The 19,788-nt window shown below is 45.0% G+C and overlaps 1 protein-coding gene across 1 annotated transcript in view; it reads left to right on the top strand.

Moving 5' to 3' along the window:
* Nucleotides 1-14,616, top strand: part of RAB28 (RAB28, member RAS oncogene family) — a 113,422-nt gene extending 98,806 nt beyond the window's left edge. The window contains exon 7 of the mRNA XM_053901687.1: nt 14,425-14,616. Within this exon, the coding sequence (XP_053757662.1) occupies nt 14,425-14,601 (177 nt within the window). The 3' untranslated portion in view covers nt 14,602-14,616. The remainder of the gene's footprint in view (nt 1-14,424) is intronic.
* Nucleotides 14,617-19,788: the final 5,172 nt, after the last annotated feature.

The raw sequence follows: 19,788 nt of genomic DNA on the forward strand, positions 1-19,788 counted from the left end.
AGGCAACTGCAATTTGGGCAAATGGCTCAGCTTCGGGGCTTTGGTTCTGCCCAACCTAGGGCATCCCGTTCCCATTCTGTTGCTTTTGGTAAAACCATAACAAACTATTTCAGCAGGCAACGTGAGCCTGAGATTTGGAAGACCTCAATTCTAGTTTGCTCTGTGATTACGAACAATTTGCTTCATCTGTCTGGGCTCCCACTGAGTGCTTTGTAAAATGAGAATATTAGATCGGGAAGGAAACATAGGCTTGTCTTGCCACCTTCCTCCACACTACTAAGCAGCTAAGTCCACTTCTGTCTTCCCACCCAAGTTACCATGCAATGTTCCGTGTGCAAACTCAGGAGTATTAGAAATATACCTTTATTTTTCTATTACAACGAACTTAACTTTGTTTTTTTTAATGTGTATTTTTGAGAAAGAACATGAGTGGGGGAGGGACAGAGAAAGAGGGGGAGACACAGAATCCGAAGCGGGCTCCAGGCTCTGAGCTGTCAGCACAGAGCCTGATGTGGGGCTCAAACTCACCAGCCGTGAGATCATGACCGAGCCAAAGTCAGGTGCTTAACTGACTGAGTCACCCAGGCGCCCCAACAAATTAAACTTTTGTCTCAAGCTCCTTTTACACTTGAGTCGTGTGTCCCGTCTTTCCCCAGGGTCACGGACAAGTTCTGGAACCTTTTGAAAGAGACTGATCGATTTGGTCTCTAACTACATCTATCCTCACCAGCATCCATAGAGACGTCCCCCATTATCCCGTCTCGTCCTCAGTCACTGGTAGTTAAGTAACATGCTCAAAGTCTCAGATGGTTTGTAAATGACCACATGGAATGGCAAGCCCCAGACTGTGAAATTCTAGGTCAGTAAAATGTAAATATAGACATTTAGATACAGATACTGTCATATATAGATATAATAAGTATACACACATATGTGATGCTTTTAACAATTCTCCAAAGTCACTGAGGTAGGTTTCATTACCCCCATTTTACAGATGTAGAGACTGAAGGTCCGTTTTTGTAAGTAGCTTGTCCTAGTAAGAAGAGGGCACGGAGATTCTAACCCAGTTCTGTCTCACTCCGGTACCTGGGTTCTCCCCATAAGGTGCCTGTCTCAATTACGTTTGCAGAATTAGGTGAGACCTTTGGCAAAGTATCCAATGGAACACAGGCTGACTTTAGGGATGGCTGGCACATCTGTCCCATGGTGAGGACAGAAGCTTTCTTGTGGTCTGGATGCAGTTCTTTGGACACAGCAACGAAAAGCCTGTGTTCATGGCAGGGGCGGTCTTTGGATTCTCCAGAGGAAGGGCAGTGAAGGAAAAGGTGAGAACTAAATTATGAGGCAGATGTGATGGTCCCATCAGGTGTAACTTGAAGAATGGGAGAAAGATTTCTAGCAGAGGTCAGAGGTATCTGGAGCTCTGATTCTTGGATACATTTATGTAGAAGGATGAGAATTATCGCCTATGGAAAAACTTACCTGTTGTAAGTCCTATTGTATTATTAAAAATTTTTTCAGAATACATTCAATGAACTTGTAGAAAATCAAAGACACGGTACTAAGAGGCACCCACAAAACCTCCATACCTTAACATGATCACGGTTGATGTTAATAACTTAGACATATTTCTGAAGTTTCTTATAAAAATAATTGTGACTCTTGAATTAGGAATTGTTCATCTTTTTTGTTCAGCATCGTTTTATAACTCCTTTTTAAATATGGCCACATCATTTCATGACTATATGTGAGCATAAGATATTTTGTTTTATTTTATGTAGATATAATTATATAGCCCTTTCCCCCTTTTTGGACATGGAGGGATTCCCCAACTTTTAAGCTCTAGCAAATGGAGCAGTTTCTGTCCTCTGCTCTTGCAAAGGAATCTCTATGCCTCTCCTTACCTTCTCACAGTCTCAGATGAAGCCACAGCACCTCTTCTGTCCACTTGGGTTGCCAGTCTCCTGCCTGGGCACCTTCTATGGCATCTTAGAGGGTGGATGACCCCATCTCTCTCCCATCTTTTTTTTTTTTTCTAATGTTTATTTATTTTTGAGCATGAGCGGGGCAGGAGCAGAAAGAGAGGGAGACACAGAATTAGAAGCAGGCTCCAGGCTCTGAGCTGTCAGCACAGAGCCTGGTGCAGGGCTCGAACCCAGGAGCAGCAGGATCATGACCTGAGCTGAAGTCAGACTCTTAACCGACTGAGACACCCAGGAGCCTCTCCCATATTTTCAACCCATTAACACTTCCAACCATGTGTAAGTTGTTTTTTTTTTTCCTAAAATATCCCCCCTTGACCTTGAGTCTGCCGATTATCCCACCTATTATCTCTCTCCTCACCCAAGAATACCCAGGGTATTCTGACTTCTGTCTCCTCCATTCCACTGGAATTGTTCTTGCAGAGGCCCCTGGATGGTCCCTATGGACTTTTCTCTGGGTGTATCTTTAGGACCCTGCTTCTCCACCTGATTTCCTTGGCTTCCATGACGTCCCTGTCTTAGTCCCCCTCCAAGTTCTCTGTGCCTTGGTCTCCATCCCCTTGTACTGGTATGTCTCATCCATTCCTGCATGTTGGTGCTCCCAAGGATCTCATTCTTGGCTCTCTTATCTTCTCACTTTAGAGACCCTCTCTGCCATTTCATTCATTCTCAGCTTTAATCACTTTCAGTAGTTGCTAACCTCTCCCCACCAAACCTCCGTTACTATCTTGAACCATTCTCCTAAGCCTTATTCAGGCTTCTATCCTTCCAATTTACAAACACTTGTCAAAATCTTCACATGTGCTAGGATTTGCTCTAGGTTGGATTAAAAAATGAATAAAGCATGGTCTCCGAAACTCATATGTCCATTGGTTACTGGATGTATCCACTTGGATGATACACACATTCTACAACTCTTCTCTTCTCCAGATCCGCTCCCATGCCTGTGCTTAGTTACTGGTATCACACCCAGCTAGGTGCCCAAGCAAACTCAGGGCTTATCCTAGACTCAATCTCTATATCCTGTGACTCTGTCAATGAATGTTTCTGAATCTATATGCTGCCCTTTTCACCTCTCACTACAGCCCCATCCTTGGCCCTCATCTCCTACCTATTCTTTTGCAGTTACCTTTTAATGGACTTGGGGGCCTTCAGGATGGTCTCTGATAACAAATATCCCTTGTTGCTACATCATCCCTTGGTTGAAACTTCTGGTGGCTTCCCATTCCGTATGGAGTACACTTCAAGTGCTTTCCTGGAATAGCCTTGTTCCCTACTCTATTGGGCATATCTAAGGGCATCCTGGTCCTTACCCCTTTAGCTATTTTTAATGCCACTCTGCATGTTACACTCTATGCTTTATAACACTAAACTGCTTGTAGTTTAACCATCTTAATTCCTTAGTAGAGGCATTACTCTCTTTACCTGTAGTCCCTTACATTCCTGTTTCGTTTCTCCAGCTCCATTTTTTCCTTAAATCTAACCTCAGTCTTCGTCATCTCAGAAAGCCTTGCCTGGCCTCCTCCTCCGCATCGCATAGGCTTGGTCACCCCAGGTTCTGTGCAATCCTAGCAGCCTGTGCATGTCTTCTTCACTATATACATCACACTGTTTATCTGTTCACATGCCTATCTTCCTTAGGAATTCAAACAAATGTTGAACAAATTAATTAAATATCCCATGTATGTACCTAGAAATTCTGTGTTAGTTGCCGATCACTCTAGTTCAGAATAATTTGTGCAGCTTCCCATCATAAAACCAAGGGAGAAATGTATCCTCAGGATTCTCCAAGGTCCCCAGTTGGGCCAAGAACTGGGATTTCACCTTTGACCTCCTGACTTGCCATTTTAGGCACTGACTTTTTGACCACAGCAAAGCTCCCAGAATTTCAAGGCACTGGGCAAACTCTCTGCCCCACAGATTAATTTTAGAGTCATTGAAATTCTGCCAGCTCTGGGGGCAATGATTGGGAGCCAGGCTGACAACCAGCAATGGAGGAAATTGCTCTGTGTCTATTTCAAGATGAGAGAGTTGTAACCACGGTCTCTCCCCCAGTGATGCTGTTCGAAAAAACATAAATTTAATACTTTCATGAAACTCAATCTTCTAACCATAAGAGTTTCAGGGCTCTCTTTGATGTTCAGGAAAAGTAGCTTAGTGCCAATGTCTCTTGCACATATGGTGTGAAAGCCGCCTCGCACATGAGCTCAGCATCTTGGGTCCCTAACTATTTGGAAGGAGTAGTTAATATCTGTTTCAATAACTCACCAAGTATTTATTCAGTGCGTGCTATGTTAAAAACATATTGTGTTGCTGGAGAATGAGTATAGATTTCTGGGTCAGATGAAAGGGCGTTCACATCCTATCTTGGCCCCTAACTGGCTGGACATCATTGGCAAACCCTGCTTCCCACTGAGCTTTGGTTTTCTCATGTGTGTGAAATAGGTTTAGAATATTTACCTTTCAGGGATCTAGGAAGGATTATGTGAGGTAGAGTAAAAAAGAATCTTCCTAGCACAGTGTCTGGTACCTAAATGGTCATTTGAGAGAGAGGCCAGGAGAACCCAGTTTCCTACAAGTGTAATTCGAGTTGACAACTTGAGGTCCTTATCTTATTACAAGTAGCATGAAAAACCATTAGGGATGCATCCATTAGAAATGTGTTTGGCTGTGGAATGCAAAACCAGTGGCGAGCCAGTAAATGATTAACAAGTGACACTCTGGGGAAAATTAAATGTTGATTTGTAGTTTTTGCTCATTTCTATGGTGGAAATACTCCCACCATGGCTGATTTCAAGCTCCCATTATGATGTCAACCAATGTGGAGTTGAGAAGATATGTAGTACCTGGTAGAGTGTGTACTATCACGTATAGTATGGTGTCGGGAGATACGTGCCATCCCCACACTCAGATACAATACATGTCCATAGCCTCATGAGCGTAGATAATAGCAAAATTTGTAAAATATTTGGGAATTGATGAGTTTTCAGTATTTACTGCCGTTAACCAATGTATTTGAGTGTAAGATTATATAACTTAATTTTTTATGAGATTCTTTATTTTTAATGTTTATTTTTGAAAGAGAGAGAGAGAGAGAGAGAGCAAGTGGGAGAGAGGCGGAGAGAGGGAGACTCAGAATCTGAAGCAGGCTCCAGGCTCTGAACTGTCAGCACAGAGGCCAATGCAGGGCTCAAACCCGTGAACCAGGAGATCATGACCTGAGCCGAAGTCGGACGCTTAACCGACTGAGTCACCCAGGAGCCCCTATAACTTAATTTTTAATAATGTTCAAGTTTAACTGGCTCACTAAGTTTCTGAAAATTTAACGATTCTCTCTCAGGATCTGGTTCAGTCAGTTCCAGCACACTGCTGCCCAAAGTCCTACTCTAGTGCCTTACACACTCACATTTTATTTGTGTTGTGATGATAAGTTCAGGGATGGGCAGCTCAGGGCTGGTGGCTTGGTGAGGTCATCAGGGACCCAGACACTTTCTGCTCCACCATCCTGAGAATGGGTCCTTCATCCTCATGGGTATTGCTGCAAGATTGCAAGATGGCTGCCATCCCTTCAGACTCCGCACCCACATCCTATGCAGCAAGAAAGGGGAAGGAGAAAAAGGGTGACGTGTTTATTTGGGAAGAGACTCAGTATACTTTCCAATTGCTGCTGTAACAAATTACATGTTTAACAAAAAAACAACAGTGGCTAAAATCAGCACAAATTTATTACCTTATACTTCTGGAGGTCAGAAGTCCTTAATGATTCTCACTGGGCTAAGGTTGAGGGGTCGGTAGGGCTGTGTTCTTCTGTGGAGGCTCTAGGCAGTCACTGAATTTCTTGGTTTATGGTCTCATTCTGTCCTCAAAGCCAGGAATAGCCAGTTGGGTCTTTCTCTCCTCATATCACTTGGACTCTGCTCTTGTCACATCTCTTTCTCTGATTTCCCTGCTCCCCCCTTGTTCATTTATGAGGCCCTTGTGGTGACATTTGACCTACCTGGCTAATCCAGAATAAGCTCCCCATCTCAAGATCCCTACCTTAATCCTATATGCAAAGTCCCTTTTGCCAGAGAAGGTAACATTCACATGTTCCAATGATTAGGACATGAGCAACTTTGGGGGCCATTATTCTGCCTACCACAGACACCTTCCAAAGGGGCTATTTCCTACCTCCCACTGCCCAGATATGAACTGTCACAAGGCCATCCTGAGTACAAGACAGGCTGGAAGATCAAGTTTTAGCTTTTAGAACAATATAGAAAGCTTGAATAAGGAGGCAGCAGTTGGAAATGACAATTGTGTCCACCAACCAACAATGTCTGCCATATTGGGAAACAGAAATTAATAGCCAAGCAGGTCTGTCCAGAAGTATGCTACTTGACTCAATGTAATTATTATTATTTTTTAAATAGGCTGCTATCCTAAATTAGTAATTGGTGGGTTTGCTATATGAAAGGTCATTGTTTGAGCATACTTCCTTGCTTGCCTGTCCTTTTCTCTTCTTCTCTTCCTCTGTGGGTTTATCTCAGGTTTCTAGCCTATCTCCTGGCATGTAGTAGACAAAGGAGATGAGTTTCCAGGCTCACTTTCTTGTCTTACCCAGGGTGGGTGAGAGGTTGACCACTATTCTCTTCAAATCAAGGTGGAGGGGATAGGGATGTAGCATAATCCAGTTGCTCTCACCGATCCATCGTCAATCTTGTTGGACAATTTGTCCCACGTGGCTCTTCCATCCATTTTTCAATTGCTTAGACCCTGTAATGGGAGGAGTCATGGGCAAGGAGTTAGGTAGTCAGATATGTTGACATGGAGACTAGAGTTGCCTACAGGGAGGAAGGACTTCCTGGTGCAAGAGGACACAATGGCTCCTCACTGGCTTCACCACAGTACCTGACGAGAAGCAGGTCATAGAAAAGTTTGTAACTGGGAGACCCGTTCCTCCCCAAGTTGGCCACTGCAAAGAGGATAGAACCCAAGAGCAAATAGTCTTGTGGTGTCACTCAGGTAAACCTCCAATAGGCAAGCAGGGGAAGTTGGAACAAGACCGTGTCACTCAGGGTCCCATTTATAAGGTAAGAAATGGCAGGACTTCACTACCCTCAAAAGCTTTGTTGCGCTTAGAAACTTCTAGGCTTTTTCATTTTGACAGAGATAGCTAATGTGACAGTGCATCTCTGAGGTGAAGCTGCAGCAGCTATGTTTTTTAGAGTTTAAGCATTTTCGTTCTCCTTCCACAGTCCTGATTATGTCTACTTTGCTAACTTGCGTATGTATATGTGCTTCACCAATCTTTTGGGCGCACAGGTGAAGTAAAAATAAATGTGAAAACGAACAAGAGATTGGGCAAGCAAGAGGCAAGCTAGGAAATCGGCTCTGGGCGTCCGAGGGAAGCCAGGACGGTCAGAGGGCCGGGGGACTGAGAAGCCACAGGAAGCAGGGGGCGATTTGGATAAACACTTGATGTCTCTATATGGTGCTGAGGTCGGAGGAGGCCCGGAAGGAATTTCAGGGAAGAGATATTATAGACTAAGAACTTCCCTTTTGAGCCTCTCTAAACAAGGGCTTCGTATGCATATGGAGTGGTGTGGTTTTTCTCGCTGCCGCTTCTCCTTTCTGTAAACCGCATGTGCTGCATAAATGAAGCCTGGAGTCGTCCAGATGCCGTTGAGCCGGCTGAGAAGCTGCCCGAGGACACCCGGGAGCCCTTGGAATAGGCTCCATGCCTCTCTTTGTCCCTTCCCGTGCTCTGCCTCATGGTAGTAGCCTGGATTGTACAGGATCTTGTGAATCCACTTACTCCTGTCTGCCCGCGGGAGCCTTTGGAGGTAAACTTGATTCATCCAGGTGATTCAAGGCATGTTTTGTGACAGGACATCTATGTTCACACATGGTGTGGGGCCAGCACAAACCAAAGGCTCTCCACCTCGACACACGATCATTGTTCAGACACGCATGGGAAGCACACGTTCTTTAAAAAAAAAAAAAATGTGGTTAAGTATATATAACATAACACTTGCCATTTTAAATAACCTTTTAAAGTTGATTTATTTTGAGAGAGACAGAGCGCGTGCATGAGCGAGGGAGAGGGGCAGAGGGAGAGACAGAGAGCATCGCGAGCAGACGCCGTGCCCAGTGCAGAGCCCAGCGTGGGGCATGACCCGTCGCATGACCATCATGACCTGAGCCGAAACAAAGAGTCAGGCGCTTCACGGACTGAGCCACCCAGGTGCTCCCCCCCCCCCCCCCCCCCCCGCATTTTAATCATTTTTAAGGGCACGGTTCAGTGGCATTAAGTACATTCACGTCGTTGTTCAACCATCGATACTGTCAGTCTCCAGAACTTCTCCAGTTTTCCAAAGGGAAACTCTGTTCCCATTAAACAGGGTTCTTCCTGTCCCTTCTTCCTCGCCTCTGGCGACCACCATTCTGTACCATCCCACTGTCTGTTGCAATGAACGTGACTACTCTTGGCACATCATGTCAGTGGAATCGTGCAGTGTCTGTCCTTTTGCACCTATATTCTTTCAATTTGGGTGATGTCTTCAGGGCTCATCCATGTTATAGTACGTGCCAGAGTATGTGTACTATGTGTCCACGCAATTGTATGTATATATCCTATTTTGTTTATCCATTCGTCTCTTGCCAAGTGCGTCTCATTCCGGTTTTGATGTCTGTTTCCCTAAAGATGAGTCACTTGGGGTATCTTTTCATGCACTTATTGCCCATTTGCAGATCTTTGGAGAAATGTCAACGAAGGTCTTTTGCCTCTTTTTATTTTTTTTAACCGAGTTGTTTATTTTTTGTTGTCAAGTTGCATACGGTATGGAATACTTGCATAACAGATCAGGGAACAGTGACAAGTGTCACGTTCAGAGTCCTCACTCGCCAGTAAATGGGCCTGCCCCCCCTTCCCTCATTTTAGGTCAAGGTTTTAAAGTTTCATTTACAACCGTTTGTGTCTGGAATATTCCAGTCTCCTGTTGTCACCTTGGCAATCACTGGGCATTTCAGCGAGAAGATATCCATGCAAATGGCATAGCATTGTTTTAGAACTAAGGAATCCAGAGAGAGGAGAGTTGGAAATCTGGCAGCTGGTCTATTGACTCTATAATGTCGACTTGGGCAGAGGGCCTGAAATGGTAGAACCCAACCCAAGTTTTCCATGTTCTAATTATCTTTTGACCACTGTTGGGCAAAGCTCCATTTGGCTTACCTTACTGGCACTTCTGCTGCCCATGCTGTCTTGAGGGAAAATAGGGTGGCTCTCTGAAGAAAACGCCATGGAATGTTAAAAAAAACAAAGCAAGTCGGCCTTACGGCCAGGGGTGGGGGGATGTGAGAGTGGAGTGAGAAGGAACTCCAGCCTCTGAGTACCCCTCCAAGTCTTCAGAGAAGCCCAAGAAGCGACTACATCTTCAGTCCTCCAGGAACTTGCCCTGTCAGCGTTGTGTGGCTTCAGTTTTATTCCTCTGCCACTCTTGATTTCTGGAGCCATCCATCTTCTGGGCATTGCTCGTCGACGCTGGCCCCAGGGCTGCTGATACCTACTAGTACCTGCTCAAGGCTGCTGGAACTGGCCTCAAACACACCACGTCCACTTGGTGCTCTTGGCATCAATGTTCGCAGGTACCCTGCCCTGAAGCTGTCCCATTCTTCTCAGATTTGCTTTTCTATGGCAACCCCCTTACTGCAAATCCAGCCCGAGCCCTGTGTACAGGACCTTCTGGCTCTCTGTCTACCTGACAACAGGAGCTCTACCCAGACCCACCCCACAGATGCAGACAAGTTGCTCTCTCACCACACTTGTGTCCAGGAGCTCACTCCCTTGAGGGCAAGCTTTGCTCTTCCAGGACAGTCTTATCTCTCTTCCTTATTAAAATATACCCCGTTGGGACCCCACTATGCCTCCATCATTGCCAGCTGTGAATAAACCTCAGGGTGGGCACAGATGAGGCTCAGACTAGGATCCCAGTGTATTATTCTTCTTAATTAATTAATTAATTAATTAATTCAAGTTCAAGTTAGTTAACATACAGTGTAGTCTTGGTTTCGGGAGTAGAACCCAATGGTTCTACTTGCATGTAACACCCAGTGCTCATCTCAACATGTCCATCACGTATGTAGCACATCCCCCTACCCACCGCCCCTCCAGCAACCCTTAGTTTGTTCTCTGTATTGTATTGAAGAGTCTCTTATGGTTTGCCTCCCTCTCTGTTTTTATCGTATTTTATCTTTCCTTCTTTTCTCCTGTGTTCATCTGTTTTGTTTCTTAAATTCCACATATGAGTGAAATCATATGGTATTTGTCTTTCTCTGACTGACTTATTTCACTTAGCAGAATATACTCTAGTTCCATCTATGCTGTTGTAGATGGCAAGATTTCATTCTTTTTGATCACTGGGTAATATTCCATTATACACACACACACACACACACACACACACACACACACACACACACCAATCTTCTCAATCTTCTTTATCATTCATCAGTCGATGGGCATTTGGGCTCTTTCCATAATTTGGCTATTGTTGATAGTGCTGCTATCAACATTGGGGTGCATGTGCCTCTTTGAATCAGCATTTTTATATCCTTTGGATAAATACCTAGTAGCACAATTTCTGGGTCATAAGGTAGTTCTATTTTTAATTTTCTGAGGAACCTCCATACTGTTTTCCAGAGTGGCTGTTTTCTGGTATATTCTTTTGAGGAGAAAGACACTATATTTCAGCTACAGTTATTCATTCACTCGTTTTCCCTGGAGATGATTCTAACAAAAACGTACTTCCATGTTTCAAGTTGCAAGGTCTAAATTTTATTCCTTCACTGAGAATACTTGGGCATTGTATCTTAAAATGTTTTGCTCTGTTCTTAAGTATACACACACACACACACACACACACACACACACCCCTACTGACATATTCATTTCTGAATCCTCCTGGGGAGATTGAGGAACCTAGAGAATTTAATTGAGTTTAGAGTCTTCCTGGAATAACTAAAAGAACAGCCATTAAAGGTTAATGGGATGCATTTATTATTCTGCTAGGCTCTTCTGTATACTCTTTCAATAAACAACCCCAGTGGAGAAGAACCCAGAGCTAGGCTGTATAACATTGGGACTCACGGACGGGGAAGGCAAAGTGCTGTGCTCATTGAAGAAATATTTCCTTTTTTTCACATGGCTTTAAATGGCATTATAATCAAAGATGGAAGAAGCACTTGTGGTTAATTTAACAGATCCGTTAGTGAAAGGACCTTTGGACACACGTCCAAACTTTTCATTATATAAATAGGGAAACCGCTCAAATGGGGAAAATAACTTGCTTGAACTCAAATCCTTAGAGCCAAGTGTCACTTGTCCATCATCTGTGGCCAAATAAGCCTATGCGGGTAGTTCTGAATCATAGTTATTATCCTCAAACTGTTTGTAAATGGTTGTTACTGACTAGTAATGACTCGTGGTATTTACCTTTCCAGGGTCTAACATTTTAACATGTCACAGAAACTTGATGCCTAGGAAGAAGGTTTTGATGGTAAAATCAGCTCTATTCTAAGACCATCTAGAAAACGGGCTGGGCAGGGCTCTTTACCTAGGGTCTTTGGAAGGACTTCCAAATTTGGAAGGACTTCCAAATTCCACTGATATTATATGAATTATTTTACGCACGGGTAGGTTTGTGTGTTTTCTTTAGGGAGAGGATCTGTTTATCCTGGACTCTCTTGGTTGTATAAGACAGAAACCTTGAGCATAAAGGTAATTTATTGGCTTATTTTTCATGGGCTTATACCCAGGGCACTAATAGCTTCCAGAATGGCTGAATATGGTTATTCTGTTTCTCTTTTCCACCTCTCAACTAAACTCGCCTGTCACTTCATTTCTGATTTGATGTTCTCTCTCCTTGGTGGACAAAAAAAAGCCATCAACAACTCCACACTCACCCCTCCCAGCTTAGTACTTCCGGATGGTAAGAGAGTGACTGTTAGTCCCCAGCATGGGTCACATAGACCAGCCTTCACCATCCCTGGGGCTAGGGCCTTGAGCTCCTCTGGCTGATCACCCTGGGGTTGCACACACTGATATTGACAGTCTTACTTCTAGAGCCATATGTGGGGAGAGGTCCACACAGAGGGCAGAAGGAGGGGGCCGGTAGTACACATGGAGCATAGGCTGCCATTCGCCAGATTTTCAAAGGGTCTGTGATCGAAAAGTTGAAAAACTGTAGGCATTTCTAAGAGCAAAGGCCATATTATGGACCTCCTCCTAAACACTCTCCTGGTCTAACTTAAGGAGATAGGATGTTTTATTTTTATCCAGGAACACATGTTTTGCTTCATCCACACAGGTGTGCTTTGAGTTCTCACGCTGCGATGTAAATGTGTTTGCGATTTCAGTTTCTTATTCGGAGACATTTTGTGTCTGGCTTGGCTTCCTCTGTGCAGTCTACAGGTAGGGTCCCTGCCAATTTACATGGAATAAATAAAACAGTTCTGCTCTCTGTAAGATGTAATTTGCACACCATGTGATTTTGTCACAGCCTGACCGCCTGTGACTGTCATCCCTGGAGGGGCTACACAGTTCTCGTCCATCAGGACCCAGGAGCATCCTAATCCCCGGAGATCTCACTGCGCAACCTTGCTTCCCTCAGCCTCGGGGCCTGGGAGCCCACCCAACTAAGCGCTGTACCGCGGGCTCAAAACCTTTACAGAATCCCATGAACGTTCAACTTGTTTGGTCTTCCTTTCTTGGGGGAATTAAAAGAAGTAATATTTGGGGCCGTTCTAAAGAGGGGAGTCATCCTCCCCTGGATTGATAGAGAACACCTACCCAGGAGAATGGAAATTAGACAAAGTGTGGTGCTGATGAGGAACAGAGGGAATGTAGGTGTACATTAGAGAATTTGTGTTAGTGTTCCCCTGAGGCTCTTTCTGATGGCCTATCAGGGTGTATTGAGGGGCTATTAAACTCTAGGGCTTTCCGTGTGGGAAGTCAAGTGGGACGGGGGTGGGGGTGCCGGAGGTGCAAGGAGTCGGGGACAGGAGGGAGTCCTGGTCAGCTCTCTTGTCTCAGGGGCCATCCTGCTGGATCAATAACCCTCCGCCGACTACGTCCCAAGGGAGCTAAGTTCTGCCACAGGGAGTATTCTCCCAGAATTCTACCTGCTACCTTCCCTCAGGTCACCTGTGAGGCTCCAGAGACATAGGAAATAAAGCTCTAGTACTATGCTAGAGATGTTCACCTGAGCCTATCCGCATGCTTGCCAGGGCTGAGATGCTGGGGTAGGGATATTACACGAGTCACATTTGTCAGTTGAAGAGCACGGCGAGTTGACTGTGCAGAAGAGTGTCTTGTCAATGTGAGAGCCACCATCTCCCACCTGGGGTGAAGATTTCATGCTCCTCCCTAAATCACAGGGCCTGGAGCCTGGGAATGACCCTTCCCAGAATTCCTTGCAGCAAGCCTCCAGCTCGGATTTCATTATCGACAATGGGCCCCAAGGGGTGACTTACAAGGGGGAATAGAGGCCAAATCAGTATCATTGCTTCTCTGGCAGCAGTGAGGGGTGGGTTTGGGCAAGTGGGGGGCTTTGTGGTGGCTTCCAGGTGTTATCCTGGAGTTAACCCTTTGCTGCCTGTGGTTTTCATCAGTGGTCATTCTTTGACTCCTTCAACTTTGGCTCCTTTCGAAGTTAGTAGTGAAGCAGGGGGCTGGTGGAAGCCGTCCCTGGCTCTCTCTTCTTCAGGTCTCCCTGTGGTTTCGTTAGAACCGATTTCCCTTTCTGTGTGAACTACCTGCAGTGTATTTTTCTGGCTGTTCCGTGACTGCTATTAAAAAGCGTTTGTATATGCAAAGATGTCTGTGCGTGAGAGGGAGTGTGAAAATTCAGAGTTTTTGAAAAGCCCAAAGCCCGAAGTGGGCTTGGGAAGAATACCACGTGCTGTAAGCGTTACCTCAATAAAGCGGTTATTTGGGGACCGAGTCTGATGGAATTTCTGGGCAGTGGCTGTTTGATTTAAGAGAGGATATTTAGTATTATAACATACTATTATCTTCAGAATGCTAAGAAACCAAAACAAAACAATCCAAGATATTATTTTGTTAATGTGAATTCCTTGAAGTGGAGCTCAATGAAATCTTGGTTGGTGGCGGTACTTGGAAGACAGGAGTGATTCTTAAGGATTCGAAGGAGAGAGGCCTGAGCCCCCCAGAAGGAGGAGCTTCAGGTTCTCCACGGGGCTTGGGCTGCTCCCTCACCTTTGTGGGTCTATGCTCAAATGTTATCTTGTCAGTGAAGTTCTCTATGGGTGAACGCCGTTTCAAACCACCTTCACCTCCACCCTTCTGAGCCTTGCCTTTTCCCCATTTCTGCTTCCTTGCTCCCTTTTTCATCATGGTGCAAGGTGTCTGACAGACTGTGTCTTACCTGGTTTGCTCTTACAGTGCAGAACCGGCTTGGGATTCTCTCTCTCCACTGACTCCCATAAAGGCAGACAGGTTTGTCCGTGGTGTTCACGGCTCTACCCTCAGTGCCCGAACTCTCCTTGGCACCTACTCGACACTCAAGAGGTAGTTGTTGAACAAGTGAGTCTCATTACCCACACACGTAACCACAGGTAATACTTTCTTTTCTTCTTCTTACATGTATATTTAATATAGCTCTATATGGGATCTTAGATTCTTGTTTATTTTTTTTAAATTTTAGTCTTTTCCGCTTAGCCTGAAGGAGTGCATCTCAATGGAAAATAAAATGAAGATGCACACGTTTTTCTCCAGGATTTGAGGTGTGGAGGGCGGGGTGGGTAAAGCCTGGTATGTAGCACTTGGCTAGTCTACTGGCTCTGCCTCCTGCTGGGGGCTCTTGCTGGTGTCTGAAGGGAGGAAAGTGCCACAATGAAAACAACAGTCTTCACCGCACATCACTGAAATATCTGAAAATGTCACTGAAAGAGACAAAGCCAAGAGGTTGGCAGATTTTCCCCAGACTTCCCCGGGCTGGGGAGGGGGCAGCACAGTGGTCTCCCGCTTCTGGGGCAGTAAGTGGCCCAGAGATGTCACCCAACCAGGCCCGGCAGGAGAGGACGAAATGGCAGGTTCTGTCCCTCAGCCGAGAGGGCCTTGTTTCCGGCCAACAGTGTGTGTGTCCTCGGGCACAGGGGAGACACCGGGTGGGGACTTTTTGAATGGATTGGGAAGAAGTAGGAGGCAGGGGCTCCCGGAGAGCCTGACAATACTGTTTTTACACTCGGATTGCAGACTGTGTTTTACTCTCAGGCTGCAACAGCCTCAGAAGCCACGGATTATACCTCTGCTTCTCCAGCTCCCTGGTTGCAGAGACCATGACAGGGACCCCTTCTGTTCTTTCCTGTCCCTTTTCCTCTGTGCTGAGACGACAACTTCAGTACAAATATAGTGCGGCTGTCATGCCTGCTGGGAACAGGCACGTATCACGTTAATTAAGTTGTTTTTTCAGACTTAGCCTTTGTCAAGTGGTATTGGGTGGCTCTGATTTAGTGGTAAATACAAATAATACTCAGAAGTCTTACATCTTGGGGCGCCTGGGTGGCTCAGTCGGTTAAGCATCCGACTTTGGCTCAGGTCATGATCTCACGGTCCATGAGTTCGAGCCCTGCGTCGGGTTCTGTGCTGACAGCTCAGAGCCTGGAGCCCGTTTCAGATTCTGTGTATCCCTCTCTCTCTGCCCCTCCCCTGTTCATGCTCTCTCTCTGTCTCAAAAATAAATAAACGTTAAAAAAAATTTAAAAAAAAAGAAGTCTTAAATCTTATGAAAATACTTGTTGATGAGACAGTGATCTAGAACACCATCATCTAAGAGAACTTTCTGTGCTGTCCACTGTGGTGGTCATGAGCACACGGAGTGAGGCTGGTGTGACTGAAGAACCGAACTTCTAAATTTCTTAAATTCTTATCAGTTTGAGGGACGCCTGGGTGGCTCAGTCGGTTGAACATCCAACTCTCAGATCATGATCTCATGATTGATGAGTTCGAGTCCTGCATCTGGCTCTGCGCTGGCAGCCTGGAGCCGGCTTGGGATTCTCTCTCTCCCTCTCTCTCTCTCTCTCTCTGCCCCTCCCCTGCTCCTGCTGGCTCTGTCTCTCTCAAAATAAAGAAATTAATTTTAAAAAGTTTCTTTTCATTAAAAAATTAAAAAAAAAAATTCTTGGGGCACCTGAGTGGCTCAGTCAGTTAAGTGTCTGACTTCGGCTCGGGTCATGATCTCGCAGTTCATGAGTTTGAGCCCCATGTCGGGCTCTGTGCTGACGGCTCGGAGCCTGGGGCCTGCTTCCGATTCTATGTCTCCCTCTCTCTCTGCCCCAACCCTGCTCATGCTCTGTCTCTCTCTGTCGCAAAAATAAATAAAAACGTTAAAAAAAAATCTTAGTAGTCTTGTCGTGATGAGCACCAGGTGACACAGGGAAGTGTTGAAACATTGTATTGTATACCTGAAACTAATATTAGACTGTATGTTAACTAGTTGGAATTTAAATAAAAAGTTAACAGAAAATTTGATAGCCACATATGATCGATCTAGAATATACTTATATGCTTTTAAAAAGACTATCATGAAAATCAAAACACAAAATTTAAATGAAAATTTAATCCTCAGAGAACAGTAGTCTCAATGACATGTACATTCAGCCTTTCTGTAGTTTTGCTTTCATTTTGCTTTTTATGTGATGATTTTGATGACTAACCCTTGATATTTAGGAAGGGATCCCAGGGAAGGATTGACTTCTTACATCCTCTGTCAGTAAGAGATTGATCCTCTGGGCATGCTGAACCAGACTAAGGGCCAGACCCGGGTCCAGATGCATTCTCAAAGGATGTGGCCACTGAGGGCCACCAACTGGCTGGCCATCTTTTGATGTCACCTCTTCCACCTAGAACCTTCTTTCCAAAGGTCAGTGGTACTCACTGTAACTAAGAAGACAGGCACAACCTATTGAATGGTCATTTTAGGCCAGACACCATGGTAGATATTTCTGTAGGTATCATTGCATTTTATTCAACTTTGCATGAGCAATATTTTCATCCTTGTTTTATATATGAGTAAACTGAGCCACTCTCTTCTGGTCACATAGCTAGAATGGGACACTTGGCCTTGAGCTTAGGACTCTGTTTCCCAAAAGACAGTGCTCTTCCTCTGTGCCACCCTGTCACCATAGCCAGGCTCAAAGCAGCCTGAGGTAAGGCAGGAAATGTAACTTGACCCACATGCACTCAAATGAAAGGGATCTTCCTAAGCAGCAAGACATGAACTTGGGTGATTCTTGAAAAGCTTATATCCCTTGGGCTTCTGGCTTCCACTTTACAGAGCATATGTTTAAAATGAAATCTCCTTCCACGTCTTCTTGTTAAGCACTATGATTGTCTATGCGAGATACTTGTTTCTGTTGGGGTCTTGTCTGCAAAGGAAGACTTTGTTCACAAAGATTCTCAGGACTGGGGACCCACAGAGTCACATTCTAGATAATCTGAGTGAGCAGAAGCTGGTTCCCTCCACGCACAGGTTACAGCCCATCTCTGGCTTCACTCAACTGTAGAAACACCAGAGCAACGATAGTGCCTTTCGCAGCTGTCCAGTCAGAGACACAGGCCAGATCTTCAGTTTGACTGAAGATTAGAGAACAAAGCAATTGTTATTTCCCAGGAATCCTGGCCCCAGGAATTGTGGGTGGTGGTTGGCAATAACAGACGATGCTGTAGACAAGAGGCATTCCCAGAGCATCACACACGATGTCTTTGCTTTGAAGACAAGATCAAGTTACGTTGGTCTTCATTCTGGGACAATCCCCCCTTTGACACTCGATGTGTGATCATGCTTTTCTTTTCTTTTTTCCTTTTTTTTTTTTTGTAAAGACCTGATGAGAGTTTATTATAATTCAGTTGGTAAGCAAATTCAATTATTTAGCGACACACATTTTAATAATTACAGTGTTGAGTGATGACATTATACCAGGACATATTCAAACTTGAGGAATTTCGTATAATGTTTGGAACACATATAGCATCTACCCCCATAATAAAACTTCAGGTTTATCATTATTTGTCTGACAGTTCTTCTGGTGTAACTCAATGTACCGAATAAACTAGATTAATTAGTCTGATTAATTAGGAAGCTCCTCTGTGCTTCCTCTGAACAGATTGTGGGTGGTGCCCTTGGAAGAGCTTCCAACTCCGAGTTTACACAACAGCCAGTTGGGGTCCGAGAGGAGTTTTATTTGCTAAGGAGCCCTTTGTAGCTGGGTGGGATGTGGTAGCATTTTGGAGGTGGGCAGACCTTGTGTCCGTCCTGTCTGTCCCTGCTTAGCCATGTGACTCTGGGAAAGTCATTTCTGAAAGGACTTCAGGTAGCTACTTCTGGTGTCACCCACATCTGAATTTGGGCCCACGGACCAGTCTGCTGGTAGGCTGTAAGCCCACGAGAGATGCCTCACCTCCAGGCTAAAGCATTTAACCACCAGCATGAGACCATCCTGCACTCATTTCTACAGCTGTGCCCACTCTGGAAGCACCCTGTGAGATGCACCTTCCAGACAGCTGGGCAGGATGAATGTCTGAGCCACCACAGGAGGCCATCCCTTCTGGTCATCTGAATCCACAGAGGACTTTATGGGAGGAAGAAAAGCTAATGAGATGTGAGGGTGTTTCCTACCAAAGCATGATCTTAGCCATTTCAACAAATACATCTTTTTCTTTTCTGTCCTGAAAACACTGAGAAAGGGCCAGGAGTTGTGTTCTAGATCATGCTGCACTGGTACTGAACCTTGGATGAACATGGTTTCCTTCTGCCTCAGCATCGCTTTGCAAGTAGTGGGTGCTTTTGTGTGGAGAGGCTATTTTGATGATGAAATTAGATAAGGAAGAAAATACGATAGAGATTCTCTACCTGGTGGGCCCAACAGCCCAGTGCCACATGGAAGGAACAGCCACATCCTGGGGCAGGCCACTTTCGTTGGAAAAAATAATTCAGACCAAACTTTGGGAACCACTGTTACACTATTTCAAATCTGTATGTGCCTCAGGGCCTTTGCATAGTGTTCTCTCTGCCTGCTTTGCTCCTACCAGGTATTTTAATACCTCGCTCTGTCAGCACTTTCAGGTCTTTGCTAGCTTTCTTGATGAAGCCTATCCTGAGTGCCTCATTTAAATCACAGTGACTGCTGCTTACCACCATGGCCATTCAAATTGTTCCTTACTGTGCCCTGTTTTTTTTTCACAGCACATATCACTTTCTAAGATCATATTATTTACTTATTTTCTAATATTATGTAATTTATTTACTGTCTGACTCCTCCATTAGGACACAAGGTTCATGATGGATTATTTTGTTCATATATATGTTCCTAGCACCTAGAATGACATCTGGCATATAGTAGGTGTTCAACAGATATTCTGGGAAAGAAGGAAGGAAGGAAAAAAGGAAGGAGGAAGGAAGGACAGAAAGAAAGAAGGGAGGAAGGAAGGACGGAAGGAAGGAAGGAAGGACAGGAGGAAGGAAAGGAGGAAGGGAAGAAGGAAGGAAGGAAGGAAGGACAGGAGGAAGGGAAGAAGGACAGGAGGAAGGAAAGGAGGAAGGGAAGAAGGAAGGAAGGAAGGAAGGAAGGAAGGACAGGAGGAAGGGAAGAAGGAAGGAAGGAAGGAAGGACAGGAGGAAGGGAAGAAGGAAGGAAAGGAGGAAGGAAGGAAGGAAGGACAGGAGGAAGGGAAGAAGGAAGGAAGGAAAGAAGGACAAAAGGAAGGAAGGAAGGACAGAAGGAAAGGAAGAAGGAAGGAAGGAAAGGA

Source organism: Panthera pardus, unplaced genomic scaffold (genome assembly GCF_024362965.1).
Source record: "Panthera pardus isolate Hobbes unplaced genomic scaffold, ASM2436296v1 HiC_scaffold_13, whole genome shotgun sequence".
Taxonomy (NCBI): Eukaryota; Metazoa; Chordata; class Mammalia; order Carnivora; family Felidae; genus Panthera; species Panthera pardus.